The following is a 20,522-nucleotide window of genomic DNA, read 5'->3' on the forward strand; positions in this document are numbered from 1 at the left end:
AAGATCTACCAGCATACTAGGGAAGTCGAGGGAAAGGTTACGTTTTTGGTAAATATAGGAATAGAGATATTGTCCCCAGAAGGAGAGCAGAGTTCACAAAAACCTTATCAAATGCAAGTTCAAATGACAACTTGCACTGCTTTTTCCCCCTTTTCATTCCTGTCTATCGCTCTTTATTCTGGATTGCCGATATTAAAATTAACTCCAAATTATCTACAAAAAAGAAGCACATGAATTTAGAAAATCTAAGAAGCCAATTATCCAATGCCAATTGGCGTTAGACTTTAGATGGCATCCCATTAGAATTCTCTAATAACAATGTACCTTCCTATATATTTGTACTGAACTATCAGAAAAGAATTTGCATTCTCTGTACACTCTACTGGATAGGCCAGCATGGAAAATGACCCAGAAACAAACTGATAAGAGGAATTAAATCCTTTTTATAGGATTAACCATAATGTATATCATTTCTCATACAATTAATACTATTACCCATAATAGAAAATAATACAAATTGTATCCTTTTAAAATATTTCGAAAAAATGTCTAAAATATTACAGGGATTTATGGCCAAACCAAATGCATTAAAGTTCAAAACACTGTTGAAGTATATTAGCTTTACTTGAAAAAGCTACCAAAAAAATTACATATATATATATGTATGTATTTTTTTTAACCATTGCTCTTATCACTAAACAGAAAAGAAATTCCAAAAGAGGGCAACATAACATAGTAGCTGAGAGCACAGAAGAGCTAGACTGCTGGGGTTTGAATTCTGGCTCCACTCACGACGAGTGTGTGTTCTCCTCTCTGTGCCTCAGTCTTCTCAAGTGGAACATAACGGAAGTTCTTACCATATGGGGTTGTTATGAAGAGTAAATAAGTTAAATTATCTTAAGCGTTTAGAAGACAGCCAGGACTAAGTTACTACATGGATGTAAAAAGCTGTAATTCAGCTCTGGAGATGGACAGAGACGATGGGTCTACAACAGTGCCACAGACCTGGACACACACACACAAAAAATGGTTAAAATGGTAAATTCTACGTTATGTATTTTTTTACCACTTTTTTTTAGAAAAAGGCTATTATCCATCACCCATTTGCTATTAAACTATTTTAATTTCTCCTGTAAGAAAATAAACTAGCAGACTTTACATGAGACTCTATACAACTTTAGGATTCCTATACAAGTAATCTTCATCAGTTAAGGGACATTGGGTCCATAACTTGTCAAAATAAATTTCAAAATATGTTGAGCTATGGTAAAGCTCTGATGTTCAAATTATTTAACTTGAATTTACAGCAAAAACGTACTCGTTGGAAGCGGGCAGTATCACTCCTCTTACAATAAGACAGAATTAGTGCTCTAACCTGAAACGACTTAGAAACCGAGCTATAAAACCCTTTATTTGAATGCAAGCATTTTAGTGTACCTTCTGTATAAGAACAGAAAGGCTCCCGCAGACCTTAAGTGTAACCAATTACAAAGATCAACAAAAATCTTTAAATGTCTGTTTTAAAATAAAACCTTGCAAAATAGCTCAAAACCATTTCTCCCAGATTACAAAATGAGCATGTGGTGAAAAGGGACAGAGAATACCAATTTACTATACCCTATACTGACTGACAATGTTTGTTGCATAGCAACAAGAATCTGCAGTCTGAAACAGGCACAAAACTCCTTTTCTTGATTTGCCAGGCCACAATTAACCCCATCAAGGCTGAGAAAGTATTCAAAAACAAATTTGCATAGACTACTTCCAACATCAAAAGTCTAATGACATAAATTCTAAAACTATAAACTCACAAACCCAAATTCCAGCCTATTTACGATTTGGGTCCATCCATGATGCCCTTACTCTCAATATTTCTCTACGTACTAGCAAAAAAACTGCTACTCAATTTTGGACACAATTTATTTTAAAAGCATCAACTGCAAGAGTTGTTTTTTCAAAACCCTGCCTAACAGCATACCCACATATCTTTCGTTTCATATTTTCAAAAATAAGGAATTTGATCTTTTCAGTTTGTTTTCTAAAGATCATAATTTATAAACAAGGGCTATAATTTCCTAACAATTAAAATTTTCTCCTACTAAAAATTTATATTTTTATGGATTGCTTCTATAGGTAACTAGTAACATTTCACAAAACTTCTTTTATTTTTTGTTTTTACAGAAATCTACTTCATCTAAAGAATAAAAAATAAAAGTTTGCAGTGATTCTTGCCGTGGCTTTAAAGACTGTCATTGTTTTAGGATCCTCCCCTTTCTTTTGAGAAAGTTAAATGGTTGCCAAGCCCCACCTAAGAAACAAATTAAATATAGATAAAATCAATTTACAACAGTGGTTCTCAACTTTTTTAAAGATAGAAGGCCCTTTAAATTCATTCTACTTTTAATATATGCTGTCCGAGAAAATGTGATTTAAAAGCACTTTGAGCTCATTAGCTTTAAATTAATCTGAACACGATCATAACAGCATCTACATATATTTGAACTATATAATGCGCATGAAGGTCGGCATCTTTGGATTACAGACAAAGCCTGGTGAAGACACGGGTTCAAGTCGTCTTTAAAATAATCCCACAGCTGGCCCCAGAACCCACAAATTGGAAGTCATGAATCTACAGGAAAAGGTCGTCATTTTGAAGACGCAAAGTGCGTGCTGGTATACAAGTGAGACAACGCTGGGTCCAGGTCTAGGTTCCATCCGTCACTAGCCACATACTGTCCAGCAAGTTCATTACTGAGGGTAATACCTACCTACCCTGCAGAGTAGCTGGGAGGACTAGAAGAACACTAGGTAGATGTAGCACGTTAGGTTCATTCCTTGCCTGTCATTCCAAGCCGTACGCAATCCAGCCCAATCTGCAGCATTCCCCCCCACACACTTCCTATACAAACGCCAAAATGAGGACTGAGACAATATTGGATGTGATCTTAAGGATGGAAAAGGAAATTGGAGCAGCAGCACTGAAAGGTAAAACAATTAGAGGCCATAGAAAGTATTCAGAGCAAGGTCTTTGGAATTATGCAGGACCTGATTTGAACCTCAACTGTCGTTTACCAAGCCTGTGACTTTAGCCAAGTCACTTAGGCATTCTAAACCGTGGTTTCCTCCACTATAAAACAGCAGTGATGACAACCAAACTCGTGGCTTATTCTAATCCATTAAATGAAATGACTCACATAAAGCATTTAGCAAGTTGCCTGGCCTGTCTTTAAATGTATTACTTTAAATAAATCTATTACTTTAAATAAGTAATAGATATTAGTTCATAAAAATCTACTTATTGTACATAAATAAATACTAAAAGTTGTCATATATAATTGGCTAGCCCACACTAGGTGTGTACCCAGTGTGAGCAAAGGTTACCCAAAGGTTAGCCTGTGCCAGGTATGTGTTGGATCTTCAGGTATTGGGCCCTCTGGATTAGTGAGGAAAATACATCAGGTCTTTGCAACACAAAAGTTAATCATGAAAATATCTTTAAAGACAGTGTGTTAAGTTTATTTTAAATACTTGCATTGAACTAACAATGAAGTACAATTTGAGAAGTTTTTTTTTTCATTTCACTTATGTTAAATTTCAAAAGCTGATATTTTTCATCTTTAGGTAGTTCCTAACTTACAAATGGGTTTCTACCAACTAACTTAAGGATAGATTTTTGTCGTTTGAACCACTGGGTATAAATTGTGGTTGGTTTGCCAGACTCAAGTCTAGGGAACCAAACAGACAGAAGTCTTCTCTAATAAAAGTTAAGAAATTGCACGCGTGTCAATCTTTTTTTTTCTCATTTAAACATAAAACATTTAAGTGTTTTAAGTATGTTGAGAATATTTGTAAAACTTATAAAAGGTATACAGTAGTTCCTGACATTAAAGAATTTGGAATAGTAGTTTTCAAGTGGGGTGATTTTTCATCCATGCAACATTCAGCAATGTCATCTGGTTGTCACTGTTAGGAGTGAGTTATTAGCATCTAGTGAGTAGAGGCCAGAGATACTAAACATCCCACAATGCACAGAACAGCCCCCACAACACAGAATGATCTGGCCCAAATATCAATGTACTGAGGTTGAGAAACCCCGATTCAGAGGTAGGCATTCATATTACAGGAAACTCGCTTTCAAAAGAACTAGGAATATCCAGTTTTCTCAGCATCATTTGTTGAACAGATTATCCTTTCCCCATTGAACAATCTTGGCACACTTGTCAAACACCAAGTGACCACATATGTGAGAATTTAAGTCCAGGTTCTCTATGCTGTTCCATTTGTCTACAGGGCTATGCTTATTCCAATACCACATTCTTGATTATTGTAGCTTTGTCATATGTTTTGAAAACAGGAAGTATGAGTCCTCTAACTTTGTTGTTTTTCAAGATTGTTTTGGCTATTCAGGTCTCTTGAAATTCCCTATGAATTTTAGAATCAGTTTTTCTGTTTCTGCAAAAAAACAACAACAACAACAAAAAGCCATTGGGATTTTGACAGAGATTGTATTGAATCTGTACATCACTTTGGGTAGTACTCTCATCTTAACAATATCAAATCTTACAATCCATGAATACAAAAGGTCTTTTCATTTTTTTCAGTCTTCTTTAATTTCTTTCAGCAATATTTTATAATTTTCAGTGTACAAGCCTTTCACCTCCTTGGTTCAATTTATTCCTAGGTATTTTATTCTTTTAGAATGCCTAAAAACAGAAAAGAAGTCTTTCATAGTAAAAGTTAAAGAAAAAAAGGCACAAAAACATTCAGGAGCTTGACCTTCGTTAAAAAAAAAGTTATGGTGCAACACTAAGAAAACAATAAATAGAATACAGCAAATCTATAAATCCTCTAAATGCATTTTGGCAAATCGCAAAACAAGAATTATTAATCCCATTTTGCAGAAAAAAAATTAAGATTTGGGACAGCCAAGGACTCACAGCCAGTAAACAGCAGAACAACTTTGAAACCAATGATGAGTCTACTAAACTTGACTATCTCCACCCAAAATGAAAAACACCTTGAAAAACTTCCATATTCAAAGAAATATTAAAAAATGAGAAAGAGGGATTTCCCTGAGATGATTTGAAAAAATAATAGATGAACAGAACAAAATTCTTTTCTAAAGCAATACAAAATAACTTTTCAGTCTGCTATAACTAAAAGGCATACATACTAGAGAAAATTTTAAAATATTACTTGCAAGTAACATTGGTTAGCAAGGAATCCAACAAAAGTAGAATAGTCTCAACCGTCAGCTCTTGAAAATTGACTAATGCCTCCTCCCCCACTAAACTGTAAACATAAGGGAATGAGTCATGCACCACTTTATATTTTATAAGTGGTCTTAAGGATTTATCGTATTGGGCCATTTTACTATAGACTCACAGAGCAAAAAGAATCATGTAGAAAGTAGGTGATGATAAGAAGTTTGGTCTTAATTCTAAGAGAAATAGGAAAAAAGCCATTTCTCACAGAGCAAAAAGAATCATGTAGAAAGTAGGTGATGATAAGAAGTTTGGTCTTAATTCTAAGAGAAATAGGAAGCCACTGAAGTGTTTTAGACGTGTTACTGAGCTGATCAAACCTGAATTTCAGAAAGATCTGACTGTTGCATAGATAACAGATTAGATGGGGTAACAGACCAAGGCAATAAATTAGACAATCCAGAATAACACATATGTAAAAATGTAACAGAAGACAAAAATAGGTTTAGAAGTCAATATAATTCATTGTCAGATTCCCATAAATTGCCAGATTGCCCAGGAAAGCAAAAGTAATCCTAATCCCAAAATATCCACTAATGAATTCACCATTTATAAAATTAGTCCCTACCAAACATCCCTTCCAAGGTAGTATTAGCCTATGTCAGTTCATTTCACCTGTGCCCTGCCAGTCTCTCAATGACTGGCAGGTATTTCAATTACAGACCAACACAGAGAACGTCATCTACAAAATGAGAGTCTAAACCATCCAAAAGATGCAGGCCTTTATGAAGTCGCTGAAAATGATGAGAACTGTTTCCAACCACTGGCAAAGCCACTGACGGTTTGAGAGGGGCAGTGACTGGAAAGCAACATGAGGGAACTTAATGGGATGGGAAGTACATTCTGAATCCAGACCTGGTTAGTGGATACAACATATCTAGAGTAAAAATTCATCAGGTTGTATGTACTCTTATGAATTATGCATTTAGCTGTATGTAAATTATATCTTCAGGAGGAAAGAAACAGAACACAAGAAGAGACGGTCTTCCTTCCTCAAAGCTTAGACTTGCCTACTTGCCTCTGGAATGAAGATGGGTGGACACTAAAGACGGCAAAACGTACGTGGGTTCCCAAAGACACCAGTGAGCCACTGAGTGTAGGAGCCCACTTCTACTCTGGACTTCCAATTACCTGAGATAGTCAATTTTCTTAATGTAAAAGCACTTCAAGTCTGTTACTTGCAGCTGAACACATTCTGACACATACAATCGGCTAATACTTGGGAGAAGGCTAACAAAGATAACAGGAGGACAAAAGAAAATCATCTCAAAATCTAAGTAAAGTGCCTGGACTTTATTAATGAAGCTCTAAACATTTTGGCAAAAATGACTTTCTTTAGGATAGAACTGGAAAAGTCCATCATCACATGAGAATTTCATGCCACCTTACAATTTTTTAAGAAAAATTGTGAAAAGCAACCAACACTTGATTCATTCTTCTTCCCTTCTAAGAATTTAACACATAGTTGCAACCATAACATGGATGTTTTTATACTTTTGTTTCATTTTTCTAGATTAAACCCCAATAAAGCCTTTTCTCCCTACCCCTGCTATCTCTGAAATGTTACTCTTATTCTAGGTCAATGCATTCTACACTGGCCTTGTTCTTGTACTAATTATTTTCAGAAAATAAAGAACCTTTATATGATAAAATCATAAAGAAAAATAAATTATTTGTTCATACGTGAACATTCAGAAAATTTAAATATACACCTCAGTTCATAAGTTACCCATTACAGAGAGGCCCTAGTTAAAAGCATGGGCTCGGGAGCCAGACTGTCTGGGATGGAACCCCATGTCCCATGTTTACTAGCTGATGACCCTAAAGCAAGTCACTTAACCCTCTGTGACTCAGTTTCCTCATATATAAAATGGGGATAAAAACAGTTCCTATTTTATAAGTTGTTAGAGGCATATTAAATGGTTAATATGTAAAGTATTTCAGGCAGTAAGTTCTCAATAACTTATACTTCAAAGTCTAAGAAAACTGACGAATATAAATGTCAACATTGGAATTAAGTTAAATAATGAAGGAAAATTTTTTTTAAAACAGCATATACATTTTAAGTGAAATTAACACAAAGAAAAGTGAAAACAGATGTACTTATAGTAAAAATAAGTTAAAGTTCAATTTCTATATATACAAGAACTTTCTTAAAAGTTCGTATCAAACCTATTAAACTAGAAACTAACGCGCTGCCACACTTTACTAAAGATGAAATTAAAATCTGAATATGTGGAGAGAAAAAATGGAAAACTCAGTATTATAAAAGGGTCAATTCTTTGTCCACCCATATTATTCCATTAGTTTAACACAGTTCTAATTAAAACTCCAACAGGTTTGGGGGTGTAATTTTCTTTTTTATTTCATCTTTGTTTTAATTGATAAAATGACTCTAAAACTAATCTAAAAGAATTAAATGAAATAGTAAATAAAGTTTTGAAAAATGCGAAAACTAACAATAACTTCCTTTACTGAATGTTTAAAAATTATAATGTTAGAGTAATTAAAATACTAGCATAGAATTAAATAATTAATAATAGTCCAACAATAGAACAAAGTATTTATGGAAATTCAGTATACAATGAATATAGCATTTCAAATCAATGGGAAAGGATGGATAACTATACAAATGATGCTGGCAAATGACTATTCGATATTTAGTTAGATACTAACTTCCCATCTTACACCAAAATAAATTTCAAGTTTCTTAAATTTAAATATAAATGAAACCATGAAAGTAACAGAAGACAACGTAAGTGAATATGTATGTGATTTTAGGTTGAGGAAAGCATGACACCAAAGGCAGAAGTTGTAAAGGTGTAAAGACCAACAGATTCGACATGAAATTTTAAAACTTCTACACCAAAACAAACAATTGAAAAACAAGGGACAACTTTAGAAGACACATCTGTGGTAGATTGTACGTCATGTCCCCAAGGAATCACTCCTCTTGATATATCCTTGTGTAGTCTCCTCCCACTCTGACTCTGGACTTGACCACGTGACCTGCTTTGGCCACAAAGACTTACTAAAGGGACAGGACGCAAGCAGAGGTTTGAGAACAGCTTGCACAGTGCCGCCTGATCTCACTGTAGGCTGCCATTAAGAGAGCCAAGCAGACGTACACACCACATGAACCTAAGCAAGGATTAAAACACATATGAGTGCAGGTGCGACCAGCAGAAGAACTGCCCAACCAAACTCATACATATTTTACTAGGTTTGAGGTGGTTTGTGATACCACATTGGTTAACTTGCCACAATACATCTGCACCATAAAGGGTTACTTACTAAATATATCATACATCATTACAAGAAAAACTAAGCATCTCATTGGGGAAAATAGACAAAGCACGTGAACAGGTGATTCACACAAAAATCCGGATGTCCGATAAACACATGAAGAAATGTTCAACTCTACTAGTAATAAAAAAATACAAATTAAAATACTGTGATAACACCTATTGCCTATCAGACTGGCAAAGCTAAAAAGGCTAATAATGCCCTGAGTTGGCCAGAATGTGGAGCAACTGGCACTCTCATCAACTTTTGCTGATTAGTAATGTGTATCAAACTGATAAAATTCCCTTTGGTCTGGCAATTTTGTTTATTATTCACTCAAATACTTATTTGCATACGCACAGAGGCCTGTGCTAAGAACCAGGCAGATCAGGCAGGACCTTAACAATTTGGGTTTTGTGATTAATTTGGGTTTTATTCTACGAGCACTAAGATACCATTGAAGGCTTTAGCAAGGGGATAACAATATCTGATTTCCACTTCCAGACCATTCTAACTGACGCATGGAAAACGGCAGACAAGAATGGAAAGGAGGAGACACTAATTCTTCAAGTACAGTAACAGTGGCCTGGACTTGAGTAGGGGGAGCGAGACAAAGAGAAGTAAATGGAGGTCAATTGGACAGGACCTACTCAGAGAGAAAAGAAAAAAATAAATGCTACTTAATTTTACTCCTAGGAATTGACCCTACAATGTATGTGCAAACATAACATAGCAGATATGTACACAAAGACATATCCAAAAAGGTTCATCGCGTTGTTTTTCATAACAAAAAGAAAAGGAAAAAAATCTGTAAGTCCATCCCTAAGAGATTCAGTAGATTAAGGTCATCCAAAGCATAGTGAAAATATTATGCAGTTACTTTAAAATATATAGATCTATATTTAGTGACAAGAATTAGGTGGAAAGGGGCCAGTTACAAAATACATAACATAGTATAATTTCAACTTTGCATATAGCATGATCTCACTTTTATTGAAAACATACTCATACACACACACAATCACATTTATGGCTGAATATATGCATTATAAAGTCTAGAAAGCTATACATCAAAATATCAAAATTCTAGATGGTTTGGATTTGAGTTATTAACATTAACATCTTATACTTCCCACACTTTCTAAAATCTATGCAAAACCTTTACGGCTTTATAATGGAAGGAAAAAATAACAAAACAAAACTGATCAGACGTTTATGTGGACAACGGTAATTGGTTCATTTTCTCAAAATACTGCAAAGAGGATTAAAGAGACTACAAAGAAAAATAACTCTAAGTTTACATAAAAACCTATAATTCATAAATCTTAAAGTATTAAAAACCAAAGTCACAATTTTGCTTGCAATACTTGTCAGAGATGAGAATTTGGCAGAGGAAAGAGACATTTCAGATTGTACAACAAAGTAGACACTCAAATAAAACCAATATTTAACCATTTATAAAACCGTCACAGAAAGAACCCTTCACTGAACTATATAAAACAAGCAATTTGGACTCCCCTGAGATTTGACCTAAAGAGCCATTCACTTTATTTCATTTATGTTCTGGGGAACTTGACAAAGCTTCTTTCCTACCAAGTTGACACATAACGCAGATACCAAAGAGATGGGGGCGACTGTGAAAGCAGCCATTTTGACTTCATCTCATCAGGTGTACGGGTTGCCAAGACCAGATGTTTTAGAAGGTCATTACCACTGGGAAAGTTACTCAGTCTGTCTAAACGTCATCAAGGCTACTTTACTCCCCAAAGACAAAACTTTCTTTGGTATTTGAGATTATTGTAAACAGACCCAAGAAAAATCACCACCCAAATGAAGCAGTTTTCTGAAGACTCTGCTGGATTTATTTCATTGATTTCATCAGTGACCTTGGTCCTCCATACTTAGGACAGGGCTACCGGAGAGATGGCTGCTACCTTCGCATGAAGACAGGGCTCCAAAACTTGTTTGGGCCTGTCAGAGGCACCACCATCAATAAGTCTGTCCACTTCAGCATTCCTACCTGCCCCGTTCCCTTCAGAGAAAAGCCCAGTGATCTGTCTTCAGCCTCTTTTCTTTAGAAAACATGAAGCTGTCCATTTCCAATATTAATCCAAAGTAATAAAACTGTCAGAAACGTAAAGCAAATTAGACCCTCTTTTGATACTTTGCACTCTAATGAATAAGTGAAAATAATAAGCCAAGGACAGAAGAGTAGGAGGGTTGAGATGTAATTCACGTACTATAAAATTCACCATTTGAAAATATAAAAGTCAGTGGCTTTTAGTATATTCATAAGGTTGTGCAACCATCATCACTGTCTAATTCCAGAACATTTTCATCACCCCAGAAAGAAATCCCACACATATTCATAAAAATCCTCACTTTCCATTCCTCCTTTACTCTCCACAGACCCTGGCAGTCATTAATCTACTTTCTGTCTCTATAGATGTGTCTATCCTGGACATTTCATATCAATGAAATCAAACAATTATGTGGTGACCTTTTGTGTGTGACTTCCTCCACTTAGCATGTTTCCATCCACTTTGGGCAGGTGTCAGTAATTCATTCCTTCTGATGGTCAAATATTCCAATGTATGGACAGACCACATTTTGATTCTCCACTGCTCAGTCTATGGATATCTGGGCTGGTTCCACTTTAGGGTTTTCGTGAGTAATGCTGCTACATAAAATATAAAATGCAGTCCCTGCCCTCAAGGAGCTTACCATGAAGAGGGACAGACAGATCCAGGTAATTATAAAACAATGTAATAAACGCTTTAGCAAAAAATATTCAGAATGCATAGGAATATGCAAGAATAGCTGGGAAGCAGATAAATCTGGGACTACTTCTTGCCAGAAGGCTTCCCTTCTTGCTTTCTATTCCAGAAAACTTCATAAGCCTGTATTTTAGGAAGTATCCACTGAGATACAGCCTCAGCTCAGATTCTTTTAACTTTTATTTCCATTCAGTTCGATCCATCAATTTCAAAGAAAGAAAAGGGGGGGGGAGGGAGACTGCAACTTGAAGTTGGCATAGAAAGAAGTATCCTCTTCCTCCCTACAACTGCATAAAAATTGAAATCACATTTTTCCAAATCATTCTTACACTCATGATAAAGACTGGTATTTCACAAGGTACACAATCACCCCAGATTTAAACTGTTTGTAGGATAAGTAACCAAAACCATCAGTCTGGTATGTAACTTCTTCTCCACCAGCCAAAGGGCCTACCTATTCTGCTTATTCCAAGTGGGCTAACAAGGCATTCAAAAACTTGAATAACGTATAAACTTCAGTAAACTGTTTCCATTAATCCACACTCATTCAAGATTTATTCACTTAATAAATACCTACAATGGAAAACAATGCCTACATACAAGGCAATGACATTCTTAAAAAATACAAATTTGGCTCCTGCCCCTAAACTAAACCTCTGTGCGAAAGTAACACATCCAATAGCTACTAGCATAAATGAAGATCCATGGGAACAGAAACTACTACTAGTATCCTTTCATGGCTATCTCATTTGACACAAGAATCCTATGAAATCATAGAACTAGCTCCATTTTCACCAGTTTGCTCAGCATATAAATCTGGATCTTCTGAGTCTTGATCATACCACACTCTAAAATCATGACCAGAAACGAAGGTAACAAAATCACAAGAAGTATTTCAAAGACTCAATCAATATAAGAAAGAAAATGATGATGACCAATTTCAATGTTGATCAATTTCCTCACCTATACAATAAGGCTAGACTAGGTAGACCACAGACGGTTAAAAGACGGAATTCAGAAAATACTCTCCATTGCCACTCTCTGGGACCCATGTCCCAGTCAAATCATGGCATTCTTTCCCACCAAGCCCAGAAATGTATCTATGTCCTTATCAACATGGCAGCTACTACCAACTGGAGTATGTAAGCAAAATGTAACCTACTTGCCATCCTTGAAGTACATAAGGCCTAGAAAGGTGAAGTAAACTACCTTAACGTTTTATATAATTAGGTCTCAAGAGGGATAACAATTGTGTAATGCTTACAAGTATACAAAGCATCTTCTCTTATTATCATTTGACCCTCACTACCCAGTAAAGAATCATCCCCATTTTTACATATCTTAAAATATGAATCAGTGAAATAATGTGATTAGCTTGGACGAATCCTCACAACCCTTTTCACAGGAAAAAGTCACAGGGTAGTTAGTGAGTGGAAGCCTGGACTACTTCATGGATCCAAGAACGTCAATCCAAACTCTTCTGAGCTCTTAGCCACTAGGCTATATGCAACTATTTTACATCAGACAAGCTCCTCTATTTAAAGAAAGAAGAAAAAAAAAATCTTGACAACCACTTAGTAAAAAAAACGCAATCATTTAAAAGGTATACATTATTTTAATAATACATATATATATATGTATATATATATATATACATATATATATATACCTACCTCAATCACAAACCATCTGGTACTTTTAAAACAATACATAAATGAAAAATTAGAACCAAAAAGTTGGACATTACACTAAAAGCACCAGTTTTCGGGGGTCTCATCCCTTTCACTGTCTTGTATAAGAAATATACCTCATTTTTTAAATTCTGGTCTTTAAGCAAAGTATTAACAAGTAATTCTATATACCACTTTTACCATGATAGCTAAGATTGGTTCAGGAGTGTCAAGTATTTCAGTGGCCTTCTATGTAGGGATTATTACGTTGTATCACAGTAGGCATGCTATTCCTAAAATTAAAGTCATCTCAGCGACCTTAGCACCAATACTTAAACAGCGCCATATTCATCGTATCCTCTATTCAGAATTCTGACCAACTTAAGTGGAAATTCCTACCCATGCATTCCTATTTCTGGATGGCCTTTAAAACATCAGTGCAACTCCTTAATATAACTAAAATAGACCCAACTTAATAGTATAACATGTATGTCCTACAGCACTTGAAAGCATCATTGAGACTAAGTCAAATATTGAGATAACCTGAAAAACCCTATCTTAACCATCAAATATTCCAAAGCTTTTTGACTAGCACAAGAACCTTTTACCCCTAAATCAGACCATCCTACTTTTACAGGTATCTAAAGAAATGTGTATGACACACAAGTTGCACAAACCATCCACCGAACAATCCAATGCCTTCCAAAGTGAAAAGCTGATCCTCTTTTCTGCTCTTAAATTATTCAAAATTAGCCTACAAAGAATTACTGTAGGCTGCTTGAACAAACTTTTCAAACCTGTGTACCACGTTCTATAATATTTATGCTACTGGAAAGCATCAGTGTGATTCCTCCCTCCTTACATTTAATAAGGAATAGAGCAGAAAAACGGCTTTCAAAGTACAAGTTACTTTTTATTAGAAAAGAAACTTAGAAAAGAAACTTTTAAGTGAAGACACAATTTACCTGTGACAGATTGACAATGATACATGAGAGGGATGAAATTTCACTGAATACCCAAAACATTAACTTTACTCTTTCCTTTGTTTCATTTTTATTTTTTATTTTTTGGTTCATAACCTCTGCATCGGAATATTTTACGATCATTTTATTTAAATATATCCCATTTTCACTGTTTTACATTGTTCAGTGTTCAGATAAGTCTACCCAAAGTTTGGGGAAGAAACTCCTAACTTCTGGTCTGCAAGACCCCCACAGCATTAAATCTTTAAAGGAGAAGTCAACAATATATAGTATTACAAAATATACCATTACATATATTTTATTATAGTTCCTGAGTTTTCAAGGACATTAGTAATTTGATAAAATACCACGCTCAAACCAATGGTTTGAGTTTTTTAAGCCGTATTTTAGAAAGATTGTTTTTTGGTTTGTATGCCATAATCACATTTTAAATTAATCCATTACACATGAAAATAACTGAAATCATGAAGGAAAAGGGGTCACTTGCAGAAACAGCACTAAACACAATTTTTAAGGCCAGCACAATAAAGTTCTGTAACTTGGAATCAGATTCCAATTCAAATTCACAGTAAACTGAAGTATGCGGTTATATCACATACATTTTTTTTAAATGAGAAAGTGTTCAACCGTGATTAAAAAAGAAAACTAAAGTTTAAAGTGGAAAGTACTTAAACTGAGAATTCCAATGACATGACATTTTCTTGCCAAAGCGAAGGAATTTGTAGATTATATCATTCAAATCTCATTGTATCACATTATAAAGGTCTTGGCAACGGTTGGCCATTAATCTTTAACACAAAGGAGATTCAAATCCAAATGAACTGTAAGACTATCTCTTCCAGGACACAGAAATGGAGTAATTTACTTTATCCACAATTGTTTAACCTAAAAGGAGGGCCTATAAGGATGATAACGCAGAATGGATCAGCCTTCAGTCTACCAAGTCCCATTTCTCACGAAGTCTTGCACCAATCCGAAAAGGGAAGGTTATGGACACAAAACAGGCTTAGGAAAGAAAGCTGAAAAAAATCTCCAATGAATGACACACGACACCATGGTTTATTCTCTTACACAATTGGAGAAACAAAAAAGAAAAATGTCACACCATATGTTTCATCGTAGCAATTAAAAAAATAGATTACGACAGTACGTTCAATTCTTTGGGGCTGAAAAAATAATTTAGCTTCTGTTTTATTGATTACAGAGGAAAGCAGGAAGGCAGCTGCTGCAATGCAACACAGGCTGCTACAGAGGAAGGAGAGAAAGGGGTTTTGCAAACAAATTCATCCCCGCCCTCGTTTACACACCCCAAACAACTTACTTATCCCAGTCCTTCACTGTCCCCTCATATAAACCTAATAAATTCTTTCCCTTCCCCCCCACCACCAATCGGGAAATTTCACCTTTCAGAGCTCCTTCGCCTACCGGAGCACTTTATTACCCGCAGAGATATCCGATCTTTCAAACTTTTCCTTCTTTTACAAATGAAACACGAGTTTTGTAATAAAAGTGCACGGAATTTTTACATATATACGGGAAAATACCTGTTTCCGAGCAACGCGCACGCCTCGACTCTCGAACCCCTCCCCATCTCCCAGGTTTGGCTGGCTAAGGCTGGGGGGAGGGAGCCAGGCGCAAATTAAATTTAGGAAGGGAAATCCTGGGCGCAAGACGAGCATTTGGGGGAAAATGGGAGACCGTCGAAAAGAGACCCCCCCCCGCCCCCAACAAGAGGGGTTAGGGAGGGTCACAAGAAAGAAAGAGAAATTAGAAGGGACAAAAGGAGGAGGGGGAGAAGAAGATCGGAGACCCGGGGAGCCGCGCCGGGCCGGGAAGGCGGGGTCCGAGGGCAGTGGGGTCGCGGCTCCCACGGCACAATGGCCTGCCCGGCCCCCGCCCCGCGCGCCCCGCGCGCCCCTCACCTCATGGTGCCGGCGGCGCCGAGGCTTCCCCAGCAGCCGGGAGACGCGGGAGGCGCCGAGTCCAGGGGTCCGTCCTCCAGGGGCGGGGACGCAGCTGGGAGACAGGAGACAAGTGGCCGGCGGCTCCTGGGGACGGCCAGGAGGCTACACCATCTCCGCGCACAAAGCCGAGGCGCCGGCCGGGAGTAGGAGAGAAGAGGGCGAAAGAAAGGCTGGGAGGGGGCGGAGAGGCCGAGCGGGTCCCGCGGCCGCCGCCGCCTCCGGGAGCTTCCTCGGCTGCCCTCCCAGCGGTGCCGCCGGGGCCGCGCGCCCGGCCGCCGCTCCCCAGGCCCGCGCCCGCCGCCCAGGCCGTGTGCAACCGGCAGCTGCGGCAGCCGCGGGAGGAGAGTCGGGATCGCCGCCGCCGGGAGCCCGAGAGGAGGCGGGGCGCGCGGCGGAGGAACACGCAGGCGCCGCCCTCTCCCCTCCTTCCCCGGGGGCGAGGGGGCGGCGCGGGGGGAGGGGAGGCGGGGGGCCGAGCGCACACCCCCTGCCTGCCCGCGCCCCCGCGGGACTGCGGAGAGCAGGAGGGGCGTGAGCCGGCTTGGCGACTTCGGGGTAGTAAAGGCTCTTTGTTGCTTCCCCACCCCGCCCCCTCCAGCCCCCGGGGATTGGGGCTGCCCCCCAACCCCCCCGCCTCCTCCACCGGGGGTTCCTCGCCCGGGGTTGTCCTTGGCGGTCGGCCCCCTCCCCGCCGCGTCGCGCTCCCCTGAGGCTGGGGGAGCTCCCGGGCCTCCCCTGCGACTGGGGTGCGGAGACCCAGGCGCCGGGACCTCTGGGGCGCGGGACCTCCGCGCACCGGCGTAGGGAGCCGGGAGGTGGCGATGGGGATGCGTGACTGGGCACCGCGCCCGGCCGGGGGACTCCGGATCTGCTCGCGGCCGGGGGCCCTCACGCAGGACTTGTCCTCAGCTCGCCCCGTTGCAGTCTCAGGACCGGGACCGGCGAGTCGGTGGGCATCCCAACCAGCCCCGCTGCCCGGCTACTCCGAGCCATTCCTCCGGGATTTGTTGGGGGAGGGGGGGGAACGTATAAAAATGTACAATATTGTCATCATTGTTCGCTTCGCTCCTTTTCTTCCCGAGGAATCCCTGCGTGCTGTACCGATTTAACGAGCTGATATGCACACTATGTATAGGGATGACTTCATTCCCAAACCAACGCAGCCAACTCGCGGAGCCCCGCAGCCGCCGGGAGACGCGCAACGCACCGTGTGCAGCAGCAGGAGCGGAAGAAACGCAGCCAGTGAAACCCCTTTCTCTCGTCATTAGCGGAAAGGGAATTCCTGGCGTGGGGGAGGAGGGATGTGAACTAACGAGTTTTAAATTTTCCGTCATTCACATTCTGTGTTAAAATCACCTTCTTTCAAAGGTAAATGTAAAGTGCTGGCGAAGCAAACTCTTTTAAAGCCAATGGGGCGGGGGGGGGGGGGGGAGGGGGGGGAGAAGTGGGGGGCGAGGGAGGGGGGGGAGGGACAGGCGGGGGGAGAGGGGGGAGAGGCGGGAGGGGGGGCGGGGGGGAGAGGCGGGAGGGGGGGCGGGGGGGAGAGGCGGGCGGGGGGGAGGGGTGGGGGGGGTTCGTCTAGGAAGCCAGAATGTATAGTATAGTTGGAGTTTTTCGGTATCCAAAAGCAAATTCAATAATTACATAAAAATTTACACTGGACACAGTGCAGGCCTCTTGTAGTCCCGAGGCAGGAAGGAACTGTACTTTCTATAAAAATGTAACTAGGATGGTTAAGGTCTGTTGCTACTAGGTTCCTAAGACTGGAGGATCTAATTCAAAATGGAGGACCTACCATGACTCCAAGAAATCTATGCAAAAGTTTTGGGGCTTTATTTTAAAATGGAGGTACAGTTCAAATTATAGTTATGACAGTTGAGATCATTTATATTTCCAAAAGAAAAATGAGTAAGTTACAGTCATACTTGGTCAATGCCTGACTTGTCTATAATAGAACTGTGTGGCCCAGTTTTAACTATAAAAAGCTTCCTGGTTTTAGACTCAATACCGAGTTATTTTCTTTTTGGAACCTGCAGCCTCAAACCAGCAGCCCTATAGAAGCAGTGACCTGGAGCTATGGCACAAGATCAGGGTGGCCTCAAGTACTAAAAAGCACAGTATCTCTGCTTAAACATGGTGTACTTGAAGAACACTAATTTCCACCCACATCTAATTACAGCTTACCATCACAGAGAAGATTTTATTCAAGGATCTCCAAGCACTGCGGAGAAAACACCCTTGCCAGTCAGATGTCTTTGTTGCCATATTACAAGTAGAGACAGGGAAATACAGAGCTCAGGAACTGGATGAGTTAGTGCAATCGGCACAATTAAACATCATAGCAGCTAACTATGAGGGTCATTGTCTGACAAATACTATAATTTATGTAATTAAAACACATGCACCTCAAATATTTTTCTCCAAATTAACCAAAGAACATTTGCTGAGGAGGCTTTTCTTCGGGGAGAAGTAGCAATACGACATATTGAACCATTTGGGAAAGTATTAATAAAACATATTCGGCCACAAAGAATTCACACTAATTTGCCTTAGTCCATTCATAGCAATACAGTAAATCCAGCAGAGCTTATGTTTCAGGGAAAAGTCTTACAAAGCGCCAAAAGGGGTGGAGATTTTGCTGTGATGACTCCAACTATCTCCTGCCAGAGACAAGAGTCAAGGATAAAAATTCCTTACAGATGACTCCATAACCTACTTCTCATTTGTGAAAGTTAAGCCGTCCTGCACTAAATAAGTGATATATCACATCATCTTTATCCTAACAGCAAATGTTCCAGTGGTATGGGTACCAAATTAAGCAATCCAAGTGGAAAATGCTGTTCTTATTTTCTATGTTTATTAAAAATGTACCAGCCAAGAATTTTGGCTGCCTACAACCATTTCCATCCTTTGGGATGGCAGCCTGCCAGTTCACAAGTTGGTCATACCATTCCCTTTGGATTTAGATATTGCAATGGGTGGCCTGACCTCCAAAGTTCCTTCTGTGGAAGGGCAATTTGTTGGCTGTGACAAAATGTTACTGCTGCTTGTTCATATTTGGTTTAACAATCAGAGAGGGCAAGAGGGAAACTTGTGCAAAGAAATCACAGACTAATTCTGGTCAAAAGGAAACCTTGGGGAATGTGTTACCGTATAGAATAAAAGAATTTTAGAGATGGAAGGAATCTTAAGTCCAACCCACTCATTTTTCAATACAGAAAAGGGAGGCCCAGAGAGGTTAAGTAAATTACTCACAGTCTTACAGTCCCTTTGTGGTGGAACTGGAACTTAAACCCAGGATTTCCAGTTGTTGGTTCATTGCTCCTTCTGCCACCTCATAATACCTTCCTATGGCTAAGTAAGAGTGGGTGAAAGCAGGAAAAATTAAAGCTGATTTTCTTCTCATAAGCTCTGCTTAATAATTACCTGAGATTGTGCCGGCTTCGTGAAAATCATTTGCCTTTTTCTCGTGTAAGAGTTGCCCAGCCTGAAGCCCAATGCCTGGCCCTCATGTAGGCACCTGAATGTTTGAAAGGTGGCAAAAGGAATCAATGAATGAATGACTGTTCTAAGATGAAGAGGAAACTGTCGAAAGAAATAGACTCTTCTTAACATTAACTATACGGACCTCAACTTTCCCTCACAAAAAATCATCCCAGCTCAATATCCGCGTAAAAGGACCCCTCCATGCCCGAGGTATATACAGCCATTGCAACTTGGCCTACACATCTGTTAGCAGTGTGCACCCCAGTGTACGATGAAATAAAACATGCCTGTGTTGAAGAGGGGTTTGCTGCAGGGGTGTTGTCAGTCTGGCTCTGGGCTTCTCTTAGAACATGCCTTGTTTAAATTCGTCTGATAGCATCAGTGTGGGCTTGGCCTCCATTTATGGGCATGAGGAGGATGTATGACTAATGGTACTTAGCAGTCAGAAAATCATTGCTAAGGATTGTAGGCACGGTCTCCCCCAACACCCAAAAAAGGGTTCTCACTTGAAAAATCAGGAGTTACTTAAGGATGGGTGCGAAAGGGAAGGTAGTTTGGAGTGAATGTGATTGTACATTTTCTACTTGTATGTAACAGTGTTGTGTTTTCTCTGTTGGCAATTAGTGTAATTTTTGTTTGCCTCCCTAAGAATGGAGAAAGAAAGAATGTAGAACATGATATTCCAGTAGGATTCGAGATATTTTTATTACTCATCTTCCAGCTTTAGCTGCCCATCTATAATTGCAGTTCTAAAATATTATCAGGAGACATAGACATTAGAGGAAACTATTCGCCTCTCTGCCATTTGCATTTTTCTTCCATTTGTCATTTATCTCCTTTCCAAATTAGGATTTACCCAGTTAATTTCATTTCCCCTTCCCCAGAGTCTCTTTTCTTAGTGCTACACTGTGTAAATTTTGCGAGTGATTTCTAAAGCCTGAATAGTCTTGGAGTAACATGAATTGATAGAGGTTATATTCTGTAAAACACCATGCTTTGTTTCCATAAAATTCAGCCATGGCTACCCTTTAAAGAACATGGTAGGTGGGCTCCGTTTCTAGATATCAAATCACGATGCTTTAGAAACTGGATT

General features: G+C 39.3%; 1 protein-coding gene and 1 long non-coding RNA gene across 11 annotated transcripts in view; one reads left to right on the plus strand and one right to left on the minus strand.

The window, feature by feature from the left end:
- The window catches only part of ENAH (ENAH actin regulator), a 111,904-nt gene extending 95,093 nt beyond the window's left edge, over positions 1–16,811 (minus strand). For all 10 annotated transcript variants that reach the window (XM_081039468.1, XM_081039464.1, XM_081039462.1 and 7 more), the window contains exon 1: positions 15,902–16,811. In XM_081039468.1, the coding sequence (XP_080895594.1) occupies positions 15,902–15,906 (5 nt within the window). In that variant the 5' untranslated portion in view covers positions 15,907–16,811. The remainder of the gene's footprint in view (positions 1–15,901) is intronic.
- LOC308493388 lies at positions 16,441–19,724 on the plus strand. The gene is made up of 3 exons (XR_013992679.1): positions 16,441–16,892; positions 17,026–17,311; positions 18,123–19,724. It is a non-coding gene; the product is annotated as an uncharacterized lncRNA (long non-coding RNA).
- The last annotated feature ends 798 nt before the right edge of the window (positions 19,725–20,522 follow it).

The sequence above is a fragment of the Rhinolophus hipposideros genome (assembly GCF_964194185.1).
Source record: "Rhinolophus hipposideros genome assembly, chromosome: 26".
Lineage (NCBI taxonomy): Eukaryota > Metazoa > Chordata > Mammalia > Chiroptera > Rhinolophidae > Rhinolophus > Rhinolophus hipposideros.